At 41.1% G+C, this 25,189-nt stretch overlaps 1 protein-coding gene across 1 annotated transcript; it reads right to left on the minus strand.

Moving 5' to 3' along the window:
* Positions 1 to 6,307: 6,307 nt before the first annotated feature.
* slc30a1 (solute carrier family 30 member 1) lies at positions 6,308 to 18,279 on the minus strand. The gene is made up of 2 exons (XM_008125816.3): positions 17,455 to 18,279; positions 6,308 to 11,617 (listed from the first exon to the last, which is right to left on the minus strand). Exons 1-2 carry the CDS (start codon positions 18,107 to 18,109, stop codon positions 10,692 to 10,694), a joined length of 1,581 nt encoding a protein of 526 aa, XP_008124023.1. The 5' UTR covers positions 18,110 to 18,279; the 3' UTR covers positions 6,308 to 10,691.
* Between the last annotated feature and the right edge of the window lie 6,910 nt (positions 18,280 to 25,189).

The raw sequence follows: 25,189 nt of genomic DNA on the forward strand, positions 1-25,189 counted from the left end.
CACAGAGTAGTGAGCACTACTCACAAAGCTTTTACAATTTGTGTGTCTGTGTTTCATTGTTTCGAGGCATTTAATGTTTGCCTTGTGTCTCTGTATGTGTTGGAATCTGCCTTGAGTCCCCTCGAGGAGATAGGGCAGTATACAAATGAATTACTATTATCATTATATGAATTACTATTATTATTATTATTATATGAATTACTATTATTATATTATTATTATTATTATTATTATTATTATTATTATTATTATTATTATTATTATTATTATGCTGTCTCACCTTTGCAGCATTGGATTCTCATGCCCAGCCTCCCGGAAATTTTCGCTAACATTCTCTATGCTCTATATTCCAATTTATACCGCAGAATGAATGCAGTTCCACACCACTTTAACTGCTGTGGTTCAATACTATGGAATCATGGGAGTTGTAATTTTACACGGTCTTTAGCATTCTCTGCCAAAAAGTGGTAGTGACTCACCAAACTACAAGTCCCAGGATTCCATAGCATTGCACAGCTAAAGTGATGTCAAACTGTGTTAATTCTACAGTGTAGATGCACCCTAACAGTGCAATCCAATATATGCTTACTTGGAAGTCAATTGTTTTCTGTAATGGGACTTAATCCCAGTTCTGACCAAAGTACAAGAGCAAGGTTCATGTGGAAGAAGATATTCACTAAGGTACTTGAAAGCACAAGGCTCTTGATCTCAGAAAAGTGTTTATTTGCATTGAGCAATCGCAGTAGCTTAGAAATGCCTGATTCTTGAGAGCAAAAAGGTCAGGCAAGGCGCCATCATTTTCAGGCAGAAAATATTGTCTGCAACAATCAGCAGCTACTCGAATGAGCAAAGTATAGCTCCAAAAAGGAGCAAAGCAATTCTGAAAATTGTAAGCAACTATCTGATTGATGTCTGTTAGAGGGGAGCCAAGAAGAAAGCATTACCTTATTATGAACCAAACTGGAAAATCACAAAATAGCAAGCGATTGTATGAATTTGCCAGAGCTCTTCCTCAGAATGATCAAAGCAAAACAAACAAATACTCGGGTCACTCCCTGACACTGGAATTCCCTGCGCTTTTCTTTCTGTTGGCAGGCAAAGACTTCTTTATTCTGGTATCGCTTTGGCAAGTCAGCTGGTTTGTGATAGAAAGGGCTTTGGTTCTGTTTTATTCTGTTTTAATAAATAGCTTGTTGTATTTCGATCAAGTTTCTCTTTTAAAATCTGCAACTGTAGCATTGTTAGCTGTCTTTGAAGAAAGGTAATGTCCATTTAAAAAAAAAAGGATAGGAAAAAGTGCCAACCTTGTTGAACCCCTCTATCAATGGGGAAATAGAGAAGACACATTTCAGTCTTATTCAACTTTGATTTAATTCACTGCTATGAAGTCTCACTTAATGAACCGCCTAAAATTCATATCCAGTATTTTAAATGTAAGATCTGTGCCTCATTCTTACCAAGGACTCATGGCAATCATAACCTTATTGAAAAGGAAAAATGATGTCATATCCGTTTGGCAAATGTGAATCTCTATGAACATGTGGAGACTACCTTTTGAAAACCACTGGTCAAGAAAAGCATGATCTTGTTAGAAGTCAACCCTTTGAACAAGTGATATTCATAAGCATTCATGGCACACAGGTAACCTTTTCAATAAGGTTATGATTGCCATTGATTTCCAAAGGGATATGTGCCCAGAGACTGGGTGCAGTTCTTTCCAAGAGGCAGAAGTTCATCCAAATAGTTTGAGAGGAAGAAAATGTAATGCAAATTTCCACAATAAGATCATAATGTAAAGAAAGAAAACCTATTGGCCACTTCAGGACTTCATATCATGGTGTACGACTGATTCAATTTTGTATTTTGCATTTCCATCACATCTGCTGTTCATGCTTTACTTTCGCAAGAGGCCGAATGACTAGGCCAACTAAGCCTGCAGTCTCACACCCTCTTCTCAGAAAGTAAATCAAAATGAACTTAACGAACCTCCTCCTTCGAAGGTGACATTTATAAGATTGCATACGAGCCTATAAAGCTGCTTGTTTTCCATCTTACAACCTTATCTTTCAAAGAGGGAAGCTTTTCTATCCAGCTCCTCAACATTATACCTCTCCCCCATACACATAACATACATTTCATTTGTTTAACATACAGTCTGAATAAGAGTTTTATTAACCTGAACGCTCCCTCGCCACTTTACAGTGTCTCAGCTGGTCCTAATGGAAGGTTTCTGCTGGTATTTGGTCCCGGGGTTCTCTGTAGATAGTAGATATCAAAATCTGTGGATGCTTAAGTACCATTATATACAATGGCATAGTACGTCCCTTACGTAAAATGGCCAAATCAAGGTGAGATTTTTGGAGATAGATAGATAGATATATTTCAAGCAGTGGATGCATCTATGGATGCAGAATGTGTAGATATCGAGGGCCGACTATATTACACTACTGCTGCTTATGGCTATAATTATTTTCCAGCTGTGGGGATGTCTCTCTTTTTCATTACCTTTAAAAATGAAGTCTTGTGTTTGCCTTCCAACAGATATATAGTAATAAAAGAAAAACAGCAGTATATACATTACCACCCATTCATCAAGTCTACATCATGGGAAGAGAACCTCTGCCCACCTCAAACCTAAGCTGGCCCACACAGATTCATTGTCTCTACTACAGAGTAAAGCCAGTCCTCCACTTTTGCTGCTTTTAGGAGCATAGGACCCCTATGAAAGTGAAAAAAAGTGAATGGCTATTTATTTTTACCTGAGAGAACACCAGGAATGTCTAGGAAAGTCTTCAAGAGTGAACATTTTTATTAAATCCGTGAATAATCAAATCCACAAAAGTCTAACCCACAAATGTGGATGGCCATCTGTATTTGGGAGTGTTTATTCTCCTCTCCTGGTCCAAATTGCACTCCAAACTCTGAAGCCATGCAGTTCACAGGGGAGTCCTAATCTTCAAAATGCCCTTGCTATTTTCACTCTCATTGCTACAAACTCTTAATTTTGAGAGTAATACTTCTACAGAAGGCAGATAAATCCTCCATCTTCCTTTGCATTCCCCGGGATGAATTCTGCCACTGCTTTCATGTACATTGTGTTTCAAAGTCCCGAACATTTTAGCCCCGTTTTTCCTGTTCTCCCTTGGCTTATACTGTGCAAGGTCTTGTACTGTTTTCTTTACACACCTGGGTATTTGGGTGTGCTTATGGGTTACGGTGAGCGAGAACCCCACTTCTACTGGCCTTTGCTGCCAAAGACATCCAGTGTGGTGTTGACAAAGTGCTACAGGCTTAAGAGGAGAATTGCTGAGTCTGCCACATTGCCTCGCCTTTAGACCTTGTACCTGCTCACTCAGCATCTAAGTCAACCTGTGTTAGACAAGGAAAAATGTGTTCAAACAGCAGCAAGGAAAGGCTATGCTATTTTCCAAAAAGAATCTGGCTCATGTTAAAGGATTGGCTGCTTCCAAATCATTGTTTCCCTGCTGATTCAGTTTGTTCACATATGCTGAGACATGGGCAGCCCAAGACACATTTCATTGGAGATGTGCTTCTGCTGAAGAGAGACCATATTTATCAAGCAAACGTGCTCATAATTAACTGTGGCGGACAAGAAAGGACAACAACATCCTTCTGTATCGAAATCACTTCTTCAAGTGTCCCACTCATCTAACAACTGCTCCTGGGAGTGGCAGCGGAGGAGGAAGGAAGTATCTTTCTGCACCTATTTGCCACTTAGAGAATATTGTGCCAGGGAGGCTGGAAAATGTAGTTATGTCACATTGCTTGACGTCCTTAGCATCGAAAGTTACTCTATACACCCTGGGAAAATTACAAGGCATCATAGCAGTTGCAGCACTGCAGCAGGAAAATTATGAGGAATCCAAGTTGTAGAAAAACTACTGTGGGAGAGGATGCATGGTATGGAATAAAAGAATTCTTTACATCTGTACGAAATCCCTATATTTCAAATTAGGTGATTACAATGTACTCTGTGCACCTAAAGAAGTAACTTTAGAGTTCATCTGCACTGTAGAATTAATGCAGCTTGATACTACTTTAACTGCCATGGCTCAATGCTATGAGATCATGGGAGTTTACCCTTTGGCAAAAAAGGACAAAGTCCTTGTAAAGCAACTACTCCTATAATCCCATAGCATTGAGCCATTTAAAGTGGTGTCAAATGGCATTAATTCCATGGTGCAGCACAAGAACTTCCATCTCTCAGCTAGTCTTTGTGTTACAAGATGCATATGGCTCATTATAAGTTCTTATGCTATCAAAATCCAGAAAAAAAGAAAAAAACACAAGTTATAATTTTCTGTACGCTTAGAATACAGCCACTGATGTACGTAAAGATACATAAACATATCTAGATGTACTAAGACAATTGTCTCTGAAGGACTATCACACAAAGAAAGTGATGCTTCCAAGTCCAAATGCTTCTATTTTGCAATCACTTTCTCATTTAGAAAATTTGATTGGAGGAGAAATTTTGCTGGAAGAGAAGAAGTCTAATGCTTCAATTTTTTTCATTATTAATGCTAGAAAGCATCAATCTAGAAGCTTTTTCAACTATGTCTTTGCTTAATTGTCAGTCTACAATAGCAATCTTCCATTCAGGTTTAGTTGTCTGGACTTTATAATCTATTGTTTACAATAAGTGTATACAAATAATATACAAATAATATAAATCCTATTAATAGTGCAACCGCTTCAAAGTGTCTTCGGATCATGCCTGTGGTTTTGGCAGCATCCCTATGGCATTTTAAAAAGCTTTGTTGAAAGGGGCTCCAAGTACATAATGTGTTCCGGTCATACAGCTTCAACTGTTATCAGCCCAAAGAGCTTGCCTGGTTAAGATATTTACACCTGAAGAATTTTGTTGACATAAAAGTAGACACAGAAGCCACATGAAACACAATGAGACTGGAGCTCTGCTTAAACACTGGCCTATGTCATTTCATACCTTGAAATGGGCAAACCAGTTTGGAATTTTCACTAATACAAACAAATCCAGTGCAATGAAAAATGACATGGTAAGAAAATAAAAGGGTTTTTCTTTTATACATGATCAAGATCTGGTATCCCAGTAAATGCACAAAATGCTTTAGTTAGCACAAATTTTTGGTTTTAGCTAACGCAACCATGGGAAAACTTTGGCCCTCCAGATGTTTCGGACTTCAACTGCCACAATTTCTAACAGCCTACCGGCTGTTAGGAATTGTGGGAGCTAAAGTCCAAAACACCTGGTGGGCCAACGTTTGCCCATGCCTGGGCTAAAGCATACCTTTGTACTTTACCTGAAATGTTGTATGCATTGATATTTATTCTCAGAGCCATTGGAGCAAGACAACTACCTGAGGTGGTGAATGCTGGGGGATAGAGGTGGTTTTGCCATTCCTGTATTTGGGAAGACAGAGCTGTATGTGCCTCAAGGCATTTCTTGGAGCCTCCTGAGGTCACCTACTGCCTTCATGCATCGTGGAGGACAACATCCCTTTGCTGGTGTTGAAAGACATTTAATTACCAATCCAGCTTGCTTCTGTAGGAGGAGTGAAAAGTGCCATCTTGTTCTTTGCCTCCAGAAGCAAAACATCTTGAGCTGACTCTAGTCTCATAGTTTAAGAAAGCCCACTGGGTAAGGGTAGGATCTTTTTAAAAAAATATAACCTGTAGGTAAACTCAAATCAAATGAAAACCTAACCAGGAAGGGACAAAGTAAGCTGTAACTGCTTTTACAACTCTCTTGTTATTTCAAGAATACTTTGGATTAGAGTAAGAGAAGGAAGTGCTATTGAGAAATCAAAATATCTTTGGGTCCATTGGCCAAGTTGATCAATAATAGTTCAGTGGCCACTACCTATTGTAAAATCCTCTCATTTAAAACAGGATGTACCAACCAGGGCATTACAAGAGTTGCTTTCAGAGTGAAAGTAAAGTCTTCAGTTATCTCATAGGTTGTTTTATATGCAACCTGGAGAAAAGTCATAGTAGCATGCGGATGTAATAGACTACATGGTATATAACCTCAATGTAAGGATAGAAAGGAAGAATGGAAAGATATAATTTAGCTTCTATATTTTTGGACTGGACCAAGCAGCTAAATTAGTCTGTGGAGTGAATGTCTTTGTCTAAGAGATATGAGCATAGAAGTCAGTTCTACACATTTGGATTGGTGTTTGAGGTATATTGAAACCTTTTTACCCAAACACCATCTAATTCTGCATCATGCTACGTGTGACTTGGCCTCTAAAATCATTTCAATAAATGAATGGGAGGAAAAAAACAAAGTACCATTTCCAGGTTTCATAGTTTATATAGCAACATTTATTTCCTTCTCAGTCTTTAGTGTATATGTAAAGAAACACAGTAGCATCACTGATTTAACAGAAGCCCATTGTCACTGGTACGATGTCACCAGATACAGATATGCCATTATGTCCCCTAGACATTGGTTTCAAACACAACCCTTATGAAGCAAGAGGCGAGGCCTCTCTAGCTACCACAAAGCAGATGGATTTGGAGACGAAGCTCAAGAACACTTAAATACATACATACAGCAAGTGGGGTGGGGAATAAAACAGGCCCACACATTTGTAAGACATGGAAGTGTTCTTAAACACAGGCAGTTTAATGACACAAACCCAAGATCGCACAAAGGAATGAAAGCTCCTGTTATAAGTAAGGCTGCATTTGGCTTACAAAAAAAATCAAATAGGTATTTCAGGCACATGAAGCATTAGTACCTTTCAGTCCCTCAAGAGCTGAAAAGATGGTGCCAAATAGAACCAAAACAGAATATTTCTTGCAATATTCAGTAATTGTTATGTAAACATAAGCCAGAGTCCCAGAAGGCTACATTGATGCTGTTATGAAATTAAAGCAGCATAGTTAAATATTGTACTCAATATCCTTAAATATGTAATACTCCTTTCACAAGAAAACTAACCAGTCAAAAAGTAGGGGATGCAGTGCCAAAGCAGTTTCCTCCTCCTTTGCAGTCAACGAGAAAGCCGGAAAGTGCATTGAAGTCAAAACAAATAAGTTTCCCATTAACTGAATGGAGGCCATGCTCATCCATGGTTTGATCTTCAAGGCTCCAGACTGCAACTTCATTTGCAGATGGCAAGAGCCACAACCCAGGAGAGACAAAAGAGAATGCACACCTTAACAAAACGTCCTGAGCACTACTTGCCTCTATAGCAGAAAGTGGTTTCAAAACATTCACCAGAACTTTAGGTGACATTTTTAAAAACACCATTTTACTCTAAAAAAGAGTGCCCCCCCCCCCCAATTCAAATCCTTGAGTAATGCAACCACCATCTGTTCCCTTGGAACTGCTTCACATAACCCCTGAGTTGATGTTAGAGGACAGAAAGTTACTTTTTTTGAACTAAAGCTCACAAATTACTCCAAAGAAAAACTTTTTCAAGATCTGCACTTGCTCAGCTGTGTGCAAACAGTGAAACATGAAGATTTTCAGTTGGCAACACACATTTTTTTTCCTAATGTATTTACTGCAGTTTCCCAGAAAGCCCCGAGCACAACTTTTGCTGGGAAACAAATTCCCATCTCCAACTCAGGCCCATTAAAAGAGTCCGCCACAAATGCCCATGCTGAGCACAGTGTGTGATCATTACCTCTGGCCTGAATGGAAAGCCCTCCACAACAATGTTGGTGCCGAGGAGAAAAGGACAGTGTTTACCCTATACAGGTTTTTGCAAAGCCAACATCAATATTCATGTCATCAAGTAAAAAAACGCCTCCTGGAATTGGGAGTTATTCAAGGTGTTCAGTTCTGTTCCAAACATATACAAGAAATTAGCTAGCTGACATTTCCAAAAACTATACTTAAGTTTACAAAGAAAATTGATACAACATATTCTGCCATAAAAGCAAGCTGTTGCATAACAAATATAATCAGGATTACACCTGGCATAAAATTAACTGCTTTTCTCTCTTATCACTGCAGTGCACACTCAAAATGAGACCTGAAATTTGCGCTTTAAAGAGAGATGCAGCAATTTTGGAGGGGAAAGGAAAACAATTTATAATATTCCTAAATATATACCCAAGAAAAAATCCAAATAAAGAAAGGGTCCCATTAACTATTAGACAGGGTTAAAGAGGAGAATGTCTTGGTCAAGCATGTTATATAGGATACGGAAATCACACTTTTCAACAAAAAGGAGTTAGTTCATCCTTATAAGCACTGAAGTTGCTATGCCTTGCTTGGCATCAAGTCCTGAAATGTATAGTTGTAGCCTTTTTGGCCTGTTTCTTAATACTCTTAATAGTTGAAACTTTTAAAACTATTATATTGTCCCAATTTAAATTATAACTGCATCAAATTTTTACAGCAGAGCTACTGCATGTTTGCAATAATCTATGGAAGCCAAATTATTAGGATGAACTAACTGGCAACCTCTATAATAAAAGGAACCCCAAAAAGCATTGCCAACTCTACTTGATCATTTTACAAGTACAGGTTTATCACACTTCATGCTAGTTATAGAATGGGTTTCTATTGCAAAAACAAGGTCTGAATGCAATACTATTGGGGCAAGGGACATGACATCCGCTGCTCGCTGACTCACTTTTTTCTTAAGTTCCATGCTAATAAAGACAAGAGCAAATTAGTTAAGTTTTTCTTTGCATTTTTAGAGGGAGGAAATAAACCTCAGTTTCCACTGACTGAGACATTCATTATCAAAGAGCCTGCATTTAAATAATGCAAGATAACTCCCAGAAGTACAGGAGAAAATAAATTAATGAAGTTGACTAAAGTCTTCTGTTCCTCTGATAGTACTTGGTACTACAGTAACTGTAGTTAGTGCTCAGACCACAGCTAGAATAATGTTTTGCTATCCTGCAGTCATCAAACTTGGGCTTTCAAAAATGCTTTAGAATCCATTACATTAATGCCACCACAGTCAAGTGTTTACTCTGGTCTTTTTTAGAACAGCAACGCGATTCTGAAAAAAATTCACCTAGCAGCTTTGCATTCAACACTGGGTTACTCCCCACAAAGTTTCTTGTTTTTAAAGAGGCTTGGGCAAGCGGCTTGAGTGCAATCCATAAATGTATACAACAAGTGACTATTAGAAAGGAGAAGCCACTTCCTCCCACTACTTCATTCACTAAAGATTTGGCATTGTGACAATCAATTGCATGCAACAAGATTGAACTGGGCTAGGACTTGGCTCCATACTGCATCTTCAAGCTGTTGCAAGCAAAAGAAAAATGCCCGTTTTGGACATCGCACCATTCCCTCAGTGCAGTGAGAAGACCCAAGGCTTCTGCTTCTTTTTTCCCATTTACCACAATGGCTTGCTTCATCTCAAGCTGACAAACAATGGTTTAATTTTAACTTGGGTTGGCTTAAAACCCATTAACTTCAAAGCATGGGTTGTGAAGGTGGTTTGTTTCAAACACATCAGAATGAAAATTAACCTCAGAAGAATCTAGACAGAAAGTTAAATTCATTTTTTAACCCAGAGACAATAAACATTGAATCTTATCCTCATGGTTTGCCAGATGGGGGAATGCAAAGCCAGGCTCGCTGCAGCTCATTCCCATGATGACAAATGGAGGGTTTTACTGTAACACTCATGTCAGCTCAATATGTTGTTCCAGAGGTGGCTCCCTGCATTTTTTAAACATATGAAGCATTTCAACTGCCCTTTGCTTTACTTAATTGCAAAATGGCTCAGAATGAAACATAAATACTTTGAAAGAAAAATATATTAATTTTTCGACCGTATATAATGAGGAATTCTATTTGCCAGATTTCTTTAAGACTTGAAAAATCCTCTAGTAACCCATTCATCCTACCAAGGTAGAAAACATTGCCAGGATGGAGACCAACTCTAGTTTGCTAGTCCCAGCATGAGTCTATGTCAGTTCTATTAAACTATAATTATATATGCAACAACAAAAGTTGTTTAAAAGAAAAAGAGAAAGGGGAAGGAATAACAACTAATAAACCCCAAGAAAAGTGTGTCCAACATCCATCTGAAGAGTCAACCTTGCAACCCAAAAGAAATGTGCATCTATTTCTTCACAATTCCTATTTTCAAAGCAGCCAGGTTTCATTATATCACAGGCCCAAAAACAACACGACTGACATTTTTGTTGTTTTTGTCAACAAGTATTGGATATGTTTTAGGATGCTACCACTAATGCTACATGGTATATCTCTTTGAAATAGCATTCACTTTTGCATTTAAGAAGAAAGTCTGAATTTCCTCATTAAAAATCCTACCAACTTTGGTTTCTTCTCCTTCTTATGGTTTGTAAAATATTGAGAAAGACAACATATACACACAGCAAAAAGAGCAATTGCAACAAGAAGTCTATCACGGAACAGCTTCCATGTCTGAGGGTGTAGGGGGCTATTGGAATAATGTAATTTTAATTTGAAACTAAACTAAAGTTGGCTCTGCAGAGTTATTGCAGCATCTGCAAAATGTTCTGTGCTACTCAACAAAAAGTTAACATAAGCAAACGTTGGATCAGGACAGCACTACAATGTTCTTCCCAGCAGACAGTCTAGATTTAAGTTTTGTGACAAGAACAGGGACTTCAGCAATTACATTATTTTGCAACTTGTGTCTTTTAATGCTAGTCTGTCTTCTCACAGTCAACCTGTGATTGAATCCAAACTTCGCTCAGCACAACTTTCGGAATTACAAAGAAGATTCAAACTGTTTGTTGGGGTCAGATCCCATCTCTAGCTTTACGACAGGGATGCACTCTGATTTAGTCCTCCGGGTTTTGTGGTGTGGAGAGTCAATGACTATTTCTGAGCAAGAAATACTAATTGAGGGGGACTTTTCAGTCTTCTTTGCGGAAGTCTTTTCAGCAGCCTCACAACACTGCTTGAGAGCACACTGGGTTCGGCAGGGAAGCTCACATTTGCTGCTCACAGCCTCAAAATCCACACCTGAGCCCACAATGGCAAATTCTGGCTGAATGGTGGTTGCATGTATCCCTTCATCATGAAAGATCTCCTTTATATCCTTTGCCACTTTCATGTAAGTTTCTGGGTCTTTACATTTTATATGAGCGGTCCCAATGATCCTGCTTCCTGCTAGCTGCCAAACATGCAATTCATGAACCGCTTCAACTTCTTCCAGCTTGCGGAGTTTCTCGTTTAAAGAGCGGATATCAATTTGTTTGGGAACAGTTTGCAAAAGGATGAGAGCCGATTCTTTAAGAAGTGGATATGTTGTGTAGAGCAGAATGCAAACCATTATCAGACACAGGGCAGGATCTAAATATAGAACCCAGCAGGGACCAGCAATGGTAACTTCGTCTAGAACCATTGCATCCATTCGAGCAGACATCCGAGTACCATTTTCGGCACAGTGGTCGTTGATACATGGATTGATGCAAAGCCCATCATCCGGGCATGGAGTCCAATAAGCATAAAATACTAAGGCATTCACTACTACTATTACTGAACCCAAAGCATCTCCAAGGACATGAAGAAATACTCCACGCATGTTAAGTTGACCGCTAGTATCTACATCAACCTCCATATCAAGAGAGGAATGATTGCTAACATTCCCATTTGGCTGTAGTTCCATTTGGCTTTCTTTCGACGAATCACCTGCAAAAACAAGAACATTGTTAAACCAACAGGAAGCCTTGGTGGATGGTTTAACCAACTGCTAACAATATTTAGACAACAGAAGCATGGAAAACTAAACCCTCCCCCCTTGTGTGCATATCACATTGTGTGTATAAGTACGTACAAATCACCTCTCAACTTATGCCAACGCTATGAATTTCATAAGGTCTTCTTAGGCAAGGAATATTCAAAAATAGTTTTGCCAGTTCCTTCCTCTGAAATATAGCCCACAACACCAGGTACACAATGGTGGTCACCCATCCAAGTGCTTACCAGGCAGAATCTGGTGCCTTTAGGGTGTTTATATCATTAGCATGTGTCCACAGTATGCTGTATCACAGAGAAATGGCTTCTACGATCATCCAGATCAGTTTTCTTCAAAAACTATGGAGCTGATTACAACTGCTTCAAAGGTACCTTTGACAGCAGCATGTAATGTTTTTACTACATGTGCATTTTTCTCCTTGATTTCTATCTTAAAAGACGGGGGAAACAGCAACAAAGGGGTAGCATTGCTGCAAGTGGTACTGCTGCCAGGCTGGGCACATATATAACTCTCACTTCCTAAAGATCAACACTTGAGAATGTTCAAAGAATGTCATGTTCAATATCCCTTACGATAACTCTGTAAAAGTAGGTCACTATTACAAGAGAATGAATAGTCCATGCTGCAAAAGAAGAGCCTTGTTTATAGCACAAGCAAAAATTCAATATAGACTTCAAGGCTCATAACTCATTTCTGAGCCAAAATGCTACTCAACTTCTCCTGTTCTTTCTTAAGCATGGCGATGCAATGTTAAGATCCTAATAATTAAATGTGCAGAAACAAAAGGGAGGAGTAAGAGAACAAGCAGCTGTGTGTTGCAAGATTTGGGGAAAGAGAATTGAGAAATGGCATGTTATTGGGTTTTTTAAAATGCTCAACTTCCCTCCTCACACCACACAAGTCAAAGTTCATTACAGTAAACAGAAAACCTCTAAAGCAGCTTATGTGTGACCACGCTGCATGGAGCCAGGAAAGTGTATCAAAAAGACATGAAGTCAAACGCAGCTACTGTATTCAGTTTTACTAGTACTGCTCTCAATTTTAATTGTCATTCCATAATTGCATTTTATATTTTAAAATGTAATATGCACTAATCAACTCTCCATTATATTCTAGAGCAGGCATGGGCAAACACTGCCCCTCCAGGTGTTTTGGACTTCAACTCCCACAATTCCTAACAGCCTCAGGCCCCTTACTTTTTGCTTAAGCAGCTGAGGGAGAAAAGAAAAAAGCCTGAGGCTGTTAGGAATTGTGAGAGTTGGAGTCCAAAACACCTGGAGGGCCAATGTTTGCCCATGTTCTAGAGGGTCCTTCAATCTTTTGGAGCAGATGGGACTCCATATAAACCTGGATAAGGAGAGGAAATTGGTGAACACCTCCCCCCCCCTTTCCCATTCTACAAGCAGGAATACTTTACTAGAGGAGTCCTTCCATCAATGACAGACAGGTTCTGGATGCAATGCAGGTTGAGACACACCAAATAACCATGAGCTTTGAGAAACAGCAATGTAACCCCTTGATATGAAAACAGTTCTCTCACTGAAAAGCCACAAAGGGATTGCTAACCAAGACTTTATAGAAGGAGACTATTTTTTCTTTGAACTATATATAAAAAGGGGTTTGGAATATTTAATATACAGATATCTTTGATGAGTTAAATGCCACTTGCCCGGTGGTTTCAACAACACAACCGGTAGAACTTGAACCATCCCAACTCCTACATTTGTTTCACTAAGTTACACTCCACCTATATAATGAGTTTTACAAATGCAAGTGATGCCATCCTCAAAATAGAGATCAAGAATTAAGTTTGCATGTGCTGGAAAAAACAGCAGCAGCATGAAAACATTAGGCTGATGAATGTTCAACCGTGTGCTTTTAGGTGTCCAACATTTAAGTAAAAAACTTTCAGGCACCACTACAACAGCAGAATAGGAAGCCCCTCTTCTAATTTTGAACTAAAAATAAAACTCAATGTGCTAGCCTGGATGAATGGGCTAGCCATGATTACATTGGACTTCTTTTATCTATAGCTAAAGTTTCACTGCCTGGTGTAATATACACAATTATGATTCGAACACTCTGGCTAAACATTATAATATGAAATAACCAAGCTCACTGGCATAAATTAAAAGTGTATAATGCAAGATACTATCATAAGTTGAGGTGCATCTGTATTATAGAGAACACGTTCTTCGTTTAAGGTGTATCTAATACATGAAAGACCAATTATGTGTTCTAGTGGCCTGAAATTAAAAGATGGTTATTCAGATAACCTCACCTTTGATTTAAAAAAACCTGCTGACAAGGAAACAAAAGCTCAAATGACAATAGAGTTACAGATATATTGAAGCAAGGAGGGCAGATAACTTAGCAGAACAATAGCACTTGTACCACTTAGTTTTTTTATTTTCATGTGATCCCAGAAAACTGTCTTGAACTCAATAGGCTGCATAAATATTTTAAGTATATGAAAGTAGTGCAAGGCATGTAACCAAATAAAAGTAATGCCTAATATTATTGCATATTTGGAAAGATAAAAATATTGCCTTTGTTAAAAAAAAAAGACAGCATCCCAGAGCTAACTTAAAGATGGTTGTCATTTTGGGGTGAGATAATTCCTTTAATTTCTAGATTTAATTTAAAGTCCTGGTTACAGAAATTCTTCAAGAAATTAGAACATACTAGAGTGTAGAGCAGGCATGTTGCTGAGTTCATTTAGCTCCACAAGGACACCAGATTTCATGCAGAAAGCAGATAACCTGTAGCATAAACTCTCATTTTGTGGAATTACATTGAAGGGTCATGTTATGCATGATAAGAAAAGAGCTTGCCTGCTTTACAGAGTATCTTCAACTTCCTATAGTGGGAAGGAGAAACTTGTGGTCTTTCTAATGTTCCTGAAATTCAGCATCCCTCAATATTACCTATGCTGACTCAAACTAATACAAGCAATTATCCCAAAAGAGCTGAAGGATCACAATTGCCTGTCTCTGTCCTCCAAAAAAGCTATCAACTCTTTCCCCATAATCTTTACTGGTGATCCTCCAGAGAATGCAAGGAAGGGAAATGTTTTCCAAACTTCTTTTTGAGCAACTCTTCCCCAAGAGATTTGTCAAGAAAATCATACCTGTCAACTATGGAACCCTAATACCTTACAATACTTTCTGGTGCATGACCTATAAATTAAAGCACCACCTAGATACCTGAAGCATGGCTGCTTCCCCACTTTGACTGAAAGAGGCGCACAAGTCCCTGCAACTATGCATCACAGGCAGTCTTCCACAGAAAGTTACCGAAATGCCTTACCATGGAGAAGCCTCTGGACTCCTTACAACACCACTTGATCATCAAAACCTGGACACCCGCTTTCTGTCTTCCTTCCCCTTTTTATGACTCAGCGAAAAGGCAGTTTCAACTCCTTTTAATCACAGCGTTCATTATGCAAGAAGTAACTAGTGGACAGGGTGCACCCATAATAAACCAGAAATGCTTCAAATGTGTGCAAGAAGATACATGAGGAGATAACAGTAACCAGGGTATGGGGTCAGCAGGAGAGTAAATTGGGAGTAGCATGACACAACCTCAGATCATATCCCTGAAGATGTCTTTTCCAGAAGGTGAGATAATAGCCAGTGGAAGGTAAGAGGTGCTCAGCATGCCATTTCCTTGCCAGATATACCTACAATGAAGCCCAGAGTCACTTTCTGCAGCACTTGAGCTGGTCAACGCAGGAGATGAAATAAAACAAGGCATCTGTCCCTCAACCCCATCTGAATAAACTGGGGATAGCATGACAACCATGAAGATGTCACATTCAGAAGGAGAAAAAAGACTCAGGACAGGTGCTTAGCATACAGTTTTGATACCAGGCATATCCAGACCTAAGCCAAGTGGATCCAATGAAGGAGACAAGACACCTGTCACCTGTCTCAACTTGAGGCCCTGGTATCTCTTATTTTAGGAGAAGTTAGCAAATCACTAGTTGCTATTCCTCACACACTTCCAGATCTCACCTAGCTTCTCCATGTTGAGCCTGTCAAAGCTGCTTCAGCTGGTACAGTAACCAGGGCAGAGGGTTAGCAGAGGTGAAAACTGGGGGTATCATGGCATAATCTCAACTCAAGGACAGGTGCCTGAAAGCACTTCAGTCCAGAGGGAGAGATAAGAGCCAGTGGAGGGTGAGAGGTGCTTAGCAGGTGTTTTTCCTACCAGGTGTATATACCTGAGCTGATCCAATATGGAGGATGAAACGAAACGCTTGACAAGGTACCTGTCCCTTAACCCAACTTGAGGCTGTGGTCTCTCTTATTTTAGGTGGGGAAAAGGAGGGAGAAAGTTAGCAGGTCTCCAGCTGCTTCCTCTCTGCTCTCATCCAGGACTCACCTAGCTTCTCCATGGAGCTGCCAAGTATGTTCTAGTAAGATAGATGGGGTGGTAACAGGGCAGGGGTCTACAAGAGAGTAAATTGAGGACAACCACAGGTCAGCCCCTTGAAGACGTCCCATCCAGAAAGAGAGAAGCCAGCAGCTACCTACAATGAAGCCCAGGGCCACTTTTTCCAGCCAAGTTGACCAAATGCAGAGGATGAAAAAGAACACTTGACAAGACATTGATCACTTAACCCAACCTGTGACCCTGATATGTCTTATTTTAGGTAAGGAGAAGGTAGAGCTTCCCATTCCTTTCCCAGAAAAAAATGGGAGTGATAACAGTAACCGGGATAGGGGGTTGTTAGGAGAGCAAATTAAGGATGACACAACCTCAACTCAAGAACAGATATAGGAAAATACCTCAATCCAGAGGGAGACATAAGAGCCAGTGAAGGGTGAGAGGACTTTATTAGGTGTAACTACACTGAAATTTTGGGCCACTTTCCTCAGCAGACTTTGGCTCTCCTAGTGTTTTGGACTTCAATTCCCACAATTCCTAACAGCCTACCGACTGTTAGAAATTGTGGGAGTTGAAATCCAAAACACCCAGAGGGCCGAAGTTTCCCCATGCCTGGTGTAAACCTTGAAGATGTCCACCAAGAGCTGAAACTGAAAGCCGCTATCCCCAGCAACCTTATGAAATAAAACACCTGTCAAAATACCTTATTCCTCAATCCAACCACAAGCCCTGATCTCTCTTATTTTAGGTGAGAAAAAGGCAGAGCCTGCCAACTGTTATGAATGATAAATGTTGAAGTCCAAAACACCAGAAAAGCTGAAGTTTCCCATGCCTGGCGTAAACTCAGGCCAGAACTTTGAAGATGCTCACCAAGAGCTGAAGCCGAAGTCCACTATTCCCAGTATCTAATGAAATAAAACACCTGTCAAAATACCTTATACTGATAGGAATTGTAGAAGTTGAAGTCCAAAACCTCTTATCCCAGCCTGAAGCCCTGATCTCTCTTACTTTAGCTTAGGAAAAGGAGCTGCTCCTTATTCTCCCAGCTTCTCCTTGCTGACCACACTGTCTGTGTGCTGAGAGGAAGATGAGGAGATAACAGTAACCAAGACAATGGGTTGCCAGGGGAGTACATTGGGTGACAGGGCACACAGCATGGGTAAACTTGGGGCCTTCCAGGTGTTTTGGACTTCAACTCCCACCATTCCTCGCAGCCTCAAGCCCCTTCCTTTTCCCCCTCAGCCGCTTAAGCGGCTGAGAGGGAAAAGGAAGGGGCCTGAGGCTGCGAGGAATGGTGGGAGTTGAAGTCCAAAACACCTGGAGGCAGGGCCCAAGTCTTCTCCATGTACTCTCAGGTATCTTCTCCATGTTCCCTCACCTATCTTCTCCATGCCGACCCCATTGGATCCGCTGTAGCTGTCCACCAGGGTGTTGGTCTCCTCTTGCTGATGGAGCTGCTGCTGTTGGCCGTCCTTCCCCCGCTGGGCCTGTCCCTGGTGCCGGCGCCCGCGGTGCGAGTGCCCGTGCCCGCCGTCCCCTCCGCCGCCGCCGCCTCCGTGCTGGTGGAAGAGGCAGAGCCCGAGCAGGTTGACGAGGAGCCCGGCGGCGCCGACGCCGATGACGACGAGGGGCTGCTGGATCTCGTGGGGCTCTGTGAAGCGCTCGACGGCCTCGAGCAGGATGGTGAAGCAGAGCGCGGTGAGGAAGACGGCGTTGACGAGGGCGCCCATGACCTCGGCGCGGACCCAGCCGAAGGTGTTCTTGGAGGTGGCGCGCGTCCGCTGGGCGAAGCGCACGGCCACCAGGGCCACCACCAGCGCCATCACGTCGGAGAGCATGTGGAAGGAGTCTGAGAGCATGGCCAGCGAGGAGGTGAGGCGGCTCACGGCCACCTCGACGAGGAAGAACACGAAGGTCAGCGCCAGCATGCACATCAGCCGGGCCCGGCGGCATCCGCGGCGGCGGCGACGGTGATGGGGAGCAGCAGTCCCGTGGCGCCGGCTAGGGTCGAGGCCCGCACCCTCGGTGCCCATGGCTGCGGCGGCTGCTGCTTCTCAGTGCGCTTCTCCCCCTTCGCCGATCCCTTCTTATCCTTCGCCTCAGCCTCAGCCGCCGCTCTTTGCAGACGGTTTGAAACTAAACTTTGCACCCGAACCCCCTCCTCCTCCTTTCCCTCACACACTCCTTTTCCACACGGAACCCCAGAACGCGCCCCGCCCACCTCGAGGCGCGCCATTGGCGGCCGCCACGGCGACAGGCCACGCCCCGCGAGGCGCCATTGGCCGCGTCGGAGAAGCACTCCGCCAGCCAATCCCACACGCCTCGCAGGCCGCGTTCTGATTGGCTCTCCGGCTCGGCTTCGAGGATGCGGTAGGCGTGGCCATGGGGAGAGAAAGGGGCGGGGGAAGCTGAGCTGTCATGGCTTGTGGGCGTCCAATCCGAGCCCTGCCTCTTCTTGGCCACGCCTCCCTGCTTGGGAGGGAGGGAGGGGGAGCTGTCACGGTGTAAAGATGTCCAATCAGAGTCTCGTCCTCTTCTCAGCCCCGCCTCTGATATGGACCTTTTTTTGTGTTGTCTTGTGGGCATCCAATCCGAGCCCTGCCTCTTCTTGGCCACGCCTCTCTCCGTGTTTTAAGTTTATATCAGAGGCGGGGCGGTGAGAAGAGTGCGAGACTCTGATTGGACACTTTTACGCCGTGACAGCTCTCTCTCTCTCTCTCTCCCTCCCTCTGATATAATCTTTTTTTTTCCCTTTCGGGTTTGTATGGAAGGAATGGTAAGTGAAGGAGGGCAACGAGAGAGAGGCGCGAGGACCCGCCCCTGTGTTTTCCACACGGCCCTCCCCTCGCGGCCTTTGTGGGCGTGGCCAAGGAGCTGTCAGGACTTCAGGGCGCCCAATCAGAATCCGCGCCTTTCTCGGCCCCGCCTCCGAAAGAACTGGCGCAAAAGGTGGTGGTGTGGAAGGGAAGGCACGCAGGCAGGCGGAGAGGTGGCGGCCCCGCTTTTCCACACGGCCCTCCTCGGCTCGCCTTCTTTCCTTTCCACCCGGCACCTGCTCCCCCCTCGCCGCGCCTTGGAATCGCGGAAGGAAAGAAGGTAGGCGCGTGTAGACACCTCCAGGCCCCGCCGAAGCAGAGCAGCCAAAGGTACCTCACAGCACACGCAGGCAGGGACTTCCCTCACGTGAGGCAAAAAAAGGCACACAAGCATTCCCTTCACTGTGATGGTGAGGATGATTTTCACTCATATCCCAACTTGCTCCCTAATCAATGCTCTCTCTCAACACATATTAAACTATTACATATCTATAAATATGTAATATATTAATATATTATATTAATATTACATATTTAATATATTTATTATCACCATATTGCAACCCCTATTACTGTTATTATATTATACATTTATATCCCATCATGCTCTTGGCACATTAAATACCATAAATATAGCAACTATGCTTATTAGCATCTTGAAACCAATATTATTTTATACATTTGTATCCCATCTTGCTCCTGGCATTTTAAATATCACAAATAGATTAAATGTATTTATTATCAATACAGTAGAGTCTCACTTATCCAACATAAACGGGCCAGCAGAATGTTGGATAAGCGAATATGTTGGATAATAAGGAGGGATTAAGGAAAAGCCTATTAAACATCAAATTAGGTTATTATTTTACAAATTAATCACCAAAACATCAGGTTATACAACAAATTTGACAGAAAAAGTAGTTCAATACGCAGTAATGCTATGTAGTATTTGCCGTATTTACGAATTTAGCAACAAAATATCACAATGTATTGAAAACATTGACTACAAATATGCGTTGGATAATCCAGAATGTTGGATAAGCGATTGTTGGATAAGTGAGACTCTACTGTATTGTTAAACAAATATCATTATTGTTGAAGGCTTTCGTAGCTGGAATCACTGGGTGCAAAAAGAATCTGCGAACCCCACCTCCTCCAAGGTGAACTGAACCACCTAAATGGGGCTCTACAGGCCAATGGATCCTCCACCACAGACATCAGAAGAGCTGCAAGACCAAGAACAAGCCTGGAGAGAAAAGACAAGGATCCATCCAGAGGATGCATGAAGGGAACCATGCATGAAGGGAACCACTGACTGCATAGGAAAACTGACAAAGAAACACAACCTACAAGCTATCTACACCAAGAAAATCCAACAAATATTACATTCAGCAAAGGACAAGAGGGATCCTCTCACCTCTGCAGGAGTCTACCATATACCATGCAGCTGTGGACAAGTCTACATAGGGACCTCCAAATGCAGCATTGCCCAAATAATATAATAATAATAATAATAATAATAATAATAAAACTTTATTTATACCCCGCCACCATGTCCCCGACGGGGACTCGGGGCGGCTTACATGGGGCCATGCCCAGAACAATACAATATAACAGAATATAAAAGAACAACACATCATAATACATTGAACAATACAATAAATAATAATATACATTACAACATATCAAAGAACATGAAAGGCACTCCAGACTAACTCAACCAGAGAAGTCGGCCATAGCAGAGTACTTCATGAACCAACCTGGACGCAGCATATTATTTGAAAACACAGAAATGCTGGACCACTTTAACAAGCACCATGCCAAACTACACAGAGAAGCCATTGAAATCCATAAGCATGTGGACAATTTCAACAGAAAGGAGGTAACCATGAACATGAACAAAATCTGACTACCAGTATTTAAAAACTAAAATCAGAACAGTAAATAAAGAACAACACTCTGAAAATTGGAAATTTCAGACAGGAATCAATAAAAACAGACAGACAGCTAACACCTCCCAACGAAGTATTCCTCCAGGCAGGAATCAGCCAGGCTTTGAAGCTACAAGGCTATTCAGTGCTAATCAAAGTGGCCAGTTGCAACATGCCCACTTGCCTCCATCAGACAAGGGTTCTTTCTCCCACCCTGGACCTTCCACAGTTTCCAACATACCTCACAACCACTGAGAATGCCTTCCATAGATGTGGGTGAAATGTCAGGAGAGAATGCTTCTGGAATATGGCCATACAGCCACCCAGTGATTCCGGCCATGAAAGCCTTTGACAACCCATTTTATACATTTATATCCCATTTTGCTCCTGGCTTGTTAAATGCCATCAGTAGAATTAATATATTTATTTTCAATATCGTAAGGAGCTGCTGGTGGTGCAGTGAGTTAAACCCTTGTGCCACCAGGACTGATAACTTCAAGGTTGGGTTGCTGACCTGACTGTTGCCAGTTCGATTCCAGCTCAGCGAGAGCGTGGATGAGCTTCCTCTATCAGCTCCATCTCCATGCGTGTACATGAGAAAAGCCTCCCACAAGCATTTTAAAAACATCAAAACATCCAGGCATCCCCTGGGCAACGTCCTTGCAAACGGCCAATTCTCTCACACCAGAAGCGGCTTGCAGTTTCTCAAGTTGCTCCTGACACAAAAAAAAAAAATCAATATCGTGAAACCAATATTAGTGTTATTTTATACATTTATATCCCATCTTGCTTCTTGCATATTAAATATAAATATAGTAAATATGCTCATTAACATATTGAACCAATATTACTGTTTTTTTTAATACATTTCAATCCAAACTTTCTCCAGATCATGGTTCTCTCAAGGCAGCTATCATGAAGTCACTCAAAATAGCTATTAACATATTAAAAACATTGCAAAAACCAGAATAGTACATAGATTCAACCACCCACAGCTTGAAAATAGACCAAAATTCTAAAAAAAATCTCCCTAGCATTATTCTTGTTGTAATTACTATTATTTTATTCATTTATATCCCACATTTCTTTAAACCATATGTCTCCCAAAGCAGCTGTCAACATGTTTAAAATCATACAAGAACAATATAAAAACCACAATAAAAGTACAGTCAGCCCTCCATAGATTCTGTGTCCATTGATTCATCTATTCATAGTTTGAAAATATCGAAAATTCTCAAAATTCCTTATTATTGCTGCTGCTGCTATTATTACTGTTTTATTCATTTATATCCCACCTTTCTCCAGATCATATGACTCTCAAGGCAGCTATCAACATACTGAAAATAATACTACTATTTGATTAATTTATATTCCAGCTTTCTCCTGATCATAAGTCTCTCAAAGTAGTTATTGACATATTCAAAAGAATATGTTAAAAACCATACAAAAATCAGAATAAAAGTACAGTAAGCCCTCCATGGATTTGATATCCATAGATTCAACCAACCACAGCTCGAAAGTATTTCCTTCAAAAAATTCCAAAGCTCATAATTAGTGTTATGAATACTATTATTATTTTATTCAGTTATAGTCCACCTTTCTCTTGATCATAGGTCTCTTAAGGTGGCTAACACCATATTCAAAACAATTCAATACAAAAATCAAAATAGAAGCACAGTCGGCCCTCTGTGGATTCTGTATCCATAGATTCAACTCGCTGTGGCTCGATGCAGCATCATCACACTTGGATAAAGAAGGACGAAGACCGTGTAAACTACAACTCCCAACTATTCCATAGCAGTGAAAGTAGTGTCAAACAGAATCCATTCTACAGTGTAGATGCAGCCTTAGGGCAAAGGTGGCTCTCTAGATATTGTTGGACTGAGCTGCTATCATCACTAGTCACTCATCATAGCCCTTGGTGAGAGATAACAGGAACTGCAGAGATAACAGGAACTAGAATAGTGGAATACTGTGTCCAATTCTGGGCACTGCAGCTGAAGGGAGATGTTGACAAGCTGGAATGTGTCCAGAGGAGGGCAACTAAAATGATCAATGGTCTGGAGAACAAGCCCTATGAGGAGCGGCTTAAAGAACTGGGCATGTTTAGCCTGCAGAAGAGAAGGCTGAGAGGAGGCATGGTAGCTATGTATAAATATGTGAGGGGAAGTCATAGGGAGGAGGGAGCAAGCTTGTTTTCTCCTGCTCTGGAGACTAGGATGCGGAACAATGGCTTTAAACTACAGGAAAGGAGATTCCACCTGAACATCAGGAAGAACTTCCTAACTGTGAGAGCTGTTCGGCAGTGGAACTCTCTCCCATGGACTGTGGTGGAGGCTCCTTCTTTGGAGGCTTTTAAGCAGAGGCTGGATGGCCATCTGTCTGGGGTGCTTTGCAATTTCTGCTTCTTGGCAGGGGGTTGGACTTGATGGCCCATGAGATTTCTTCCAACTCTATTATTCTATTCTATGATTCGATGCAGTCCAACAACATCTGGAAGTTACAAATTCTTCATGTTTAAATGTGTCTCCAAATACAGTTAATATGGCTGCATTAATTCTACAGTGTAGATGGACCCCCAATCTCTTTTAAAACCATGGAATAACAGACTATGAACTCTGTCTGATTTTGCTATATATATAGTTACTAATTACTGAACCAGCTTGTAATCAGGGGCAGGGTGAGTGTGGGATATAATTAAAATCAACATATGGGTTTAAAACATTAAAATCATTCCTAAACTCTGGGCAGAAACAACTGCAGTATTTAAAGTATTGACTTAATCATCACAAAAAAGCACCTGAATTACAGTACTCCCTCCCAAGGGAGTTTTTCATAGATTACTTTAGAAGCCCTAATGGGCAGTAAAGTAATTCATAAATAGTAATGCCTGTAGTAACGTGAGAGCTATATAGCTTACCCTAACAGAGCTAGGCATTATGATGTGGTTTTTTAAATGAAAGACAAAATTAAACTTTAATGCCGTTAATCAACTAGCCAGTTAGTGAAACGCTTCTTAACAAGACCATTATTGTACAATTTCTCTGCCTCCTTCTCATTTTACAGAAAACTCGACATCATCTTCCATAAGTGGAAAGGCAAATTATGTGGATGGGTCCAAAATCCAATTGTATTGGATCCATACATTCACATATTTGTCATAATTTTTCAGTATGTCAGTTCTTAAGTCACAATAAGGAAGTGTAAGTAAGTGTAAGGATCAAGTCCAACTATATTGTAAGCATTAAGAATCAAGCTACTTGGTTAGGGTGGAGTAGCTGTAAAAGGTACTAAAGTAGCAAAAAGCTTCCCTACTGTCGAGGGTTGGTGTTGAAGGAGTTGTGTTGATGAGTTGCTGTTGAAGAGAAAGTTACAAAGATACTGAAGAATTGGAGAACAAGACCAGTGAGAGCCTTTTGTAAGAAGGTTTCAACTACTGTACCTGGGAGTGTCTGGAAGGAGAACTTGAGAAGAGTCCCAGTCTTCTGCTATACTGTAAATATTCCTTGTATAAAGTCATGTCTACTACAAAGACAAGTTGTATATGTATTCTCCTTAACTGGAGGAAGATCTTTCTGCTACAAAGTGAGTTGTTTCTGTTGCTTCATACAGAACCCCATTAATTTCATTGTGATAATATTGACATACAAAGTTTTCATTGACTGAACAAGTACACTCGTTGCTACTAAAAATTATATTAATTCGAATGATGGGGGTTATGCAGACCTCCAAATGCCATTGTACTGCATCTCCCAGGAGTCCCCACTCATGCTTATGCTAGCTATGGATCCTGGTACAAAGGAATAAAAACATAACTCTCCCTGATTGGGCCAGTTTCTGTGATTGGTTGCAATAGGAACTATCTGTTAGAAAGCAGCCTCAGTCAATCATTCAGCCATGTTCGTCTTCACAGAGCTGAAACCATCCAAAACACAAGTTTAAATTTGTTATGCTCAATTGTGCCTGGAAGATACTTACGGTGCTTTCTGGAAAAATATTATGAAATTACTTGAGTATCTCTGTCATAAGAGGGCAAAAAAACCATGCTTCACTTTATTGTTGCAGCCAGTCGTAATTATCCTTATTTCCTAAATGCCATTATTCTTTAGCAGTCTTGATAGGTCAGATACTTGCCAGGGAATAGTCTACATGTGAATTGCGGAAATTGATTCCAGTACCAACTAGCACTAGAAACTTCTGATTCTAGATATTCCAACTATTCATTTGATAATGAAATGACATTTAAACCAGCTGAAATAATTGCAGTATCAGATAAGAAAGCAAGATTACAACAGTTAGATGTTTAAAATGTATTATTCTCAAGTAATCTAATTTATTTTATTTGAGCTATTTCAGACTAAATTGC

Source organism: Anolis carolinensis, chromosome 1 (assembly GCF_035594765.1).
Source record: "Anolis carolinensis isolate JA03-04 chromosome 1, rAnoCar3.1.pri, whole genome shotgun sequence".
In the NCBI taxonomy this organism is placed as follows: Eukaryota; Metazoa; Chordata; class Lepidosauria; order Squamata; family Dactyloidae; genus Anolis; species Anolis carolinensis.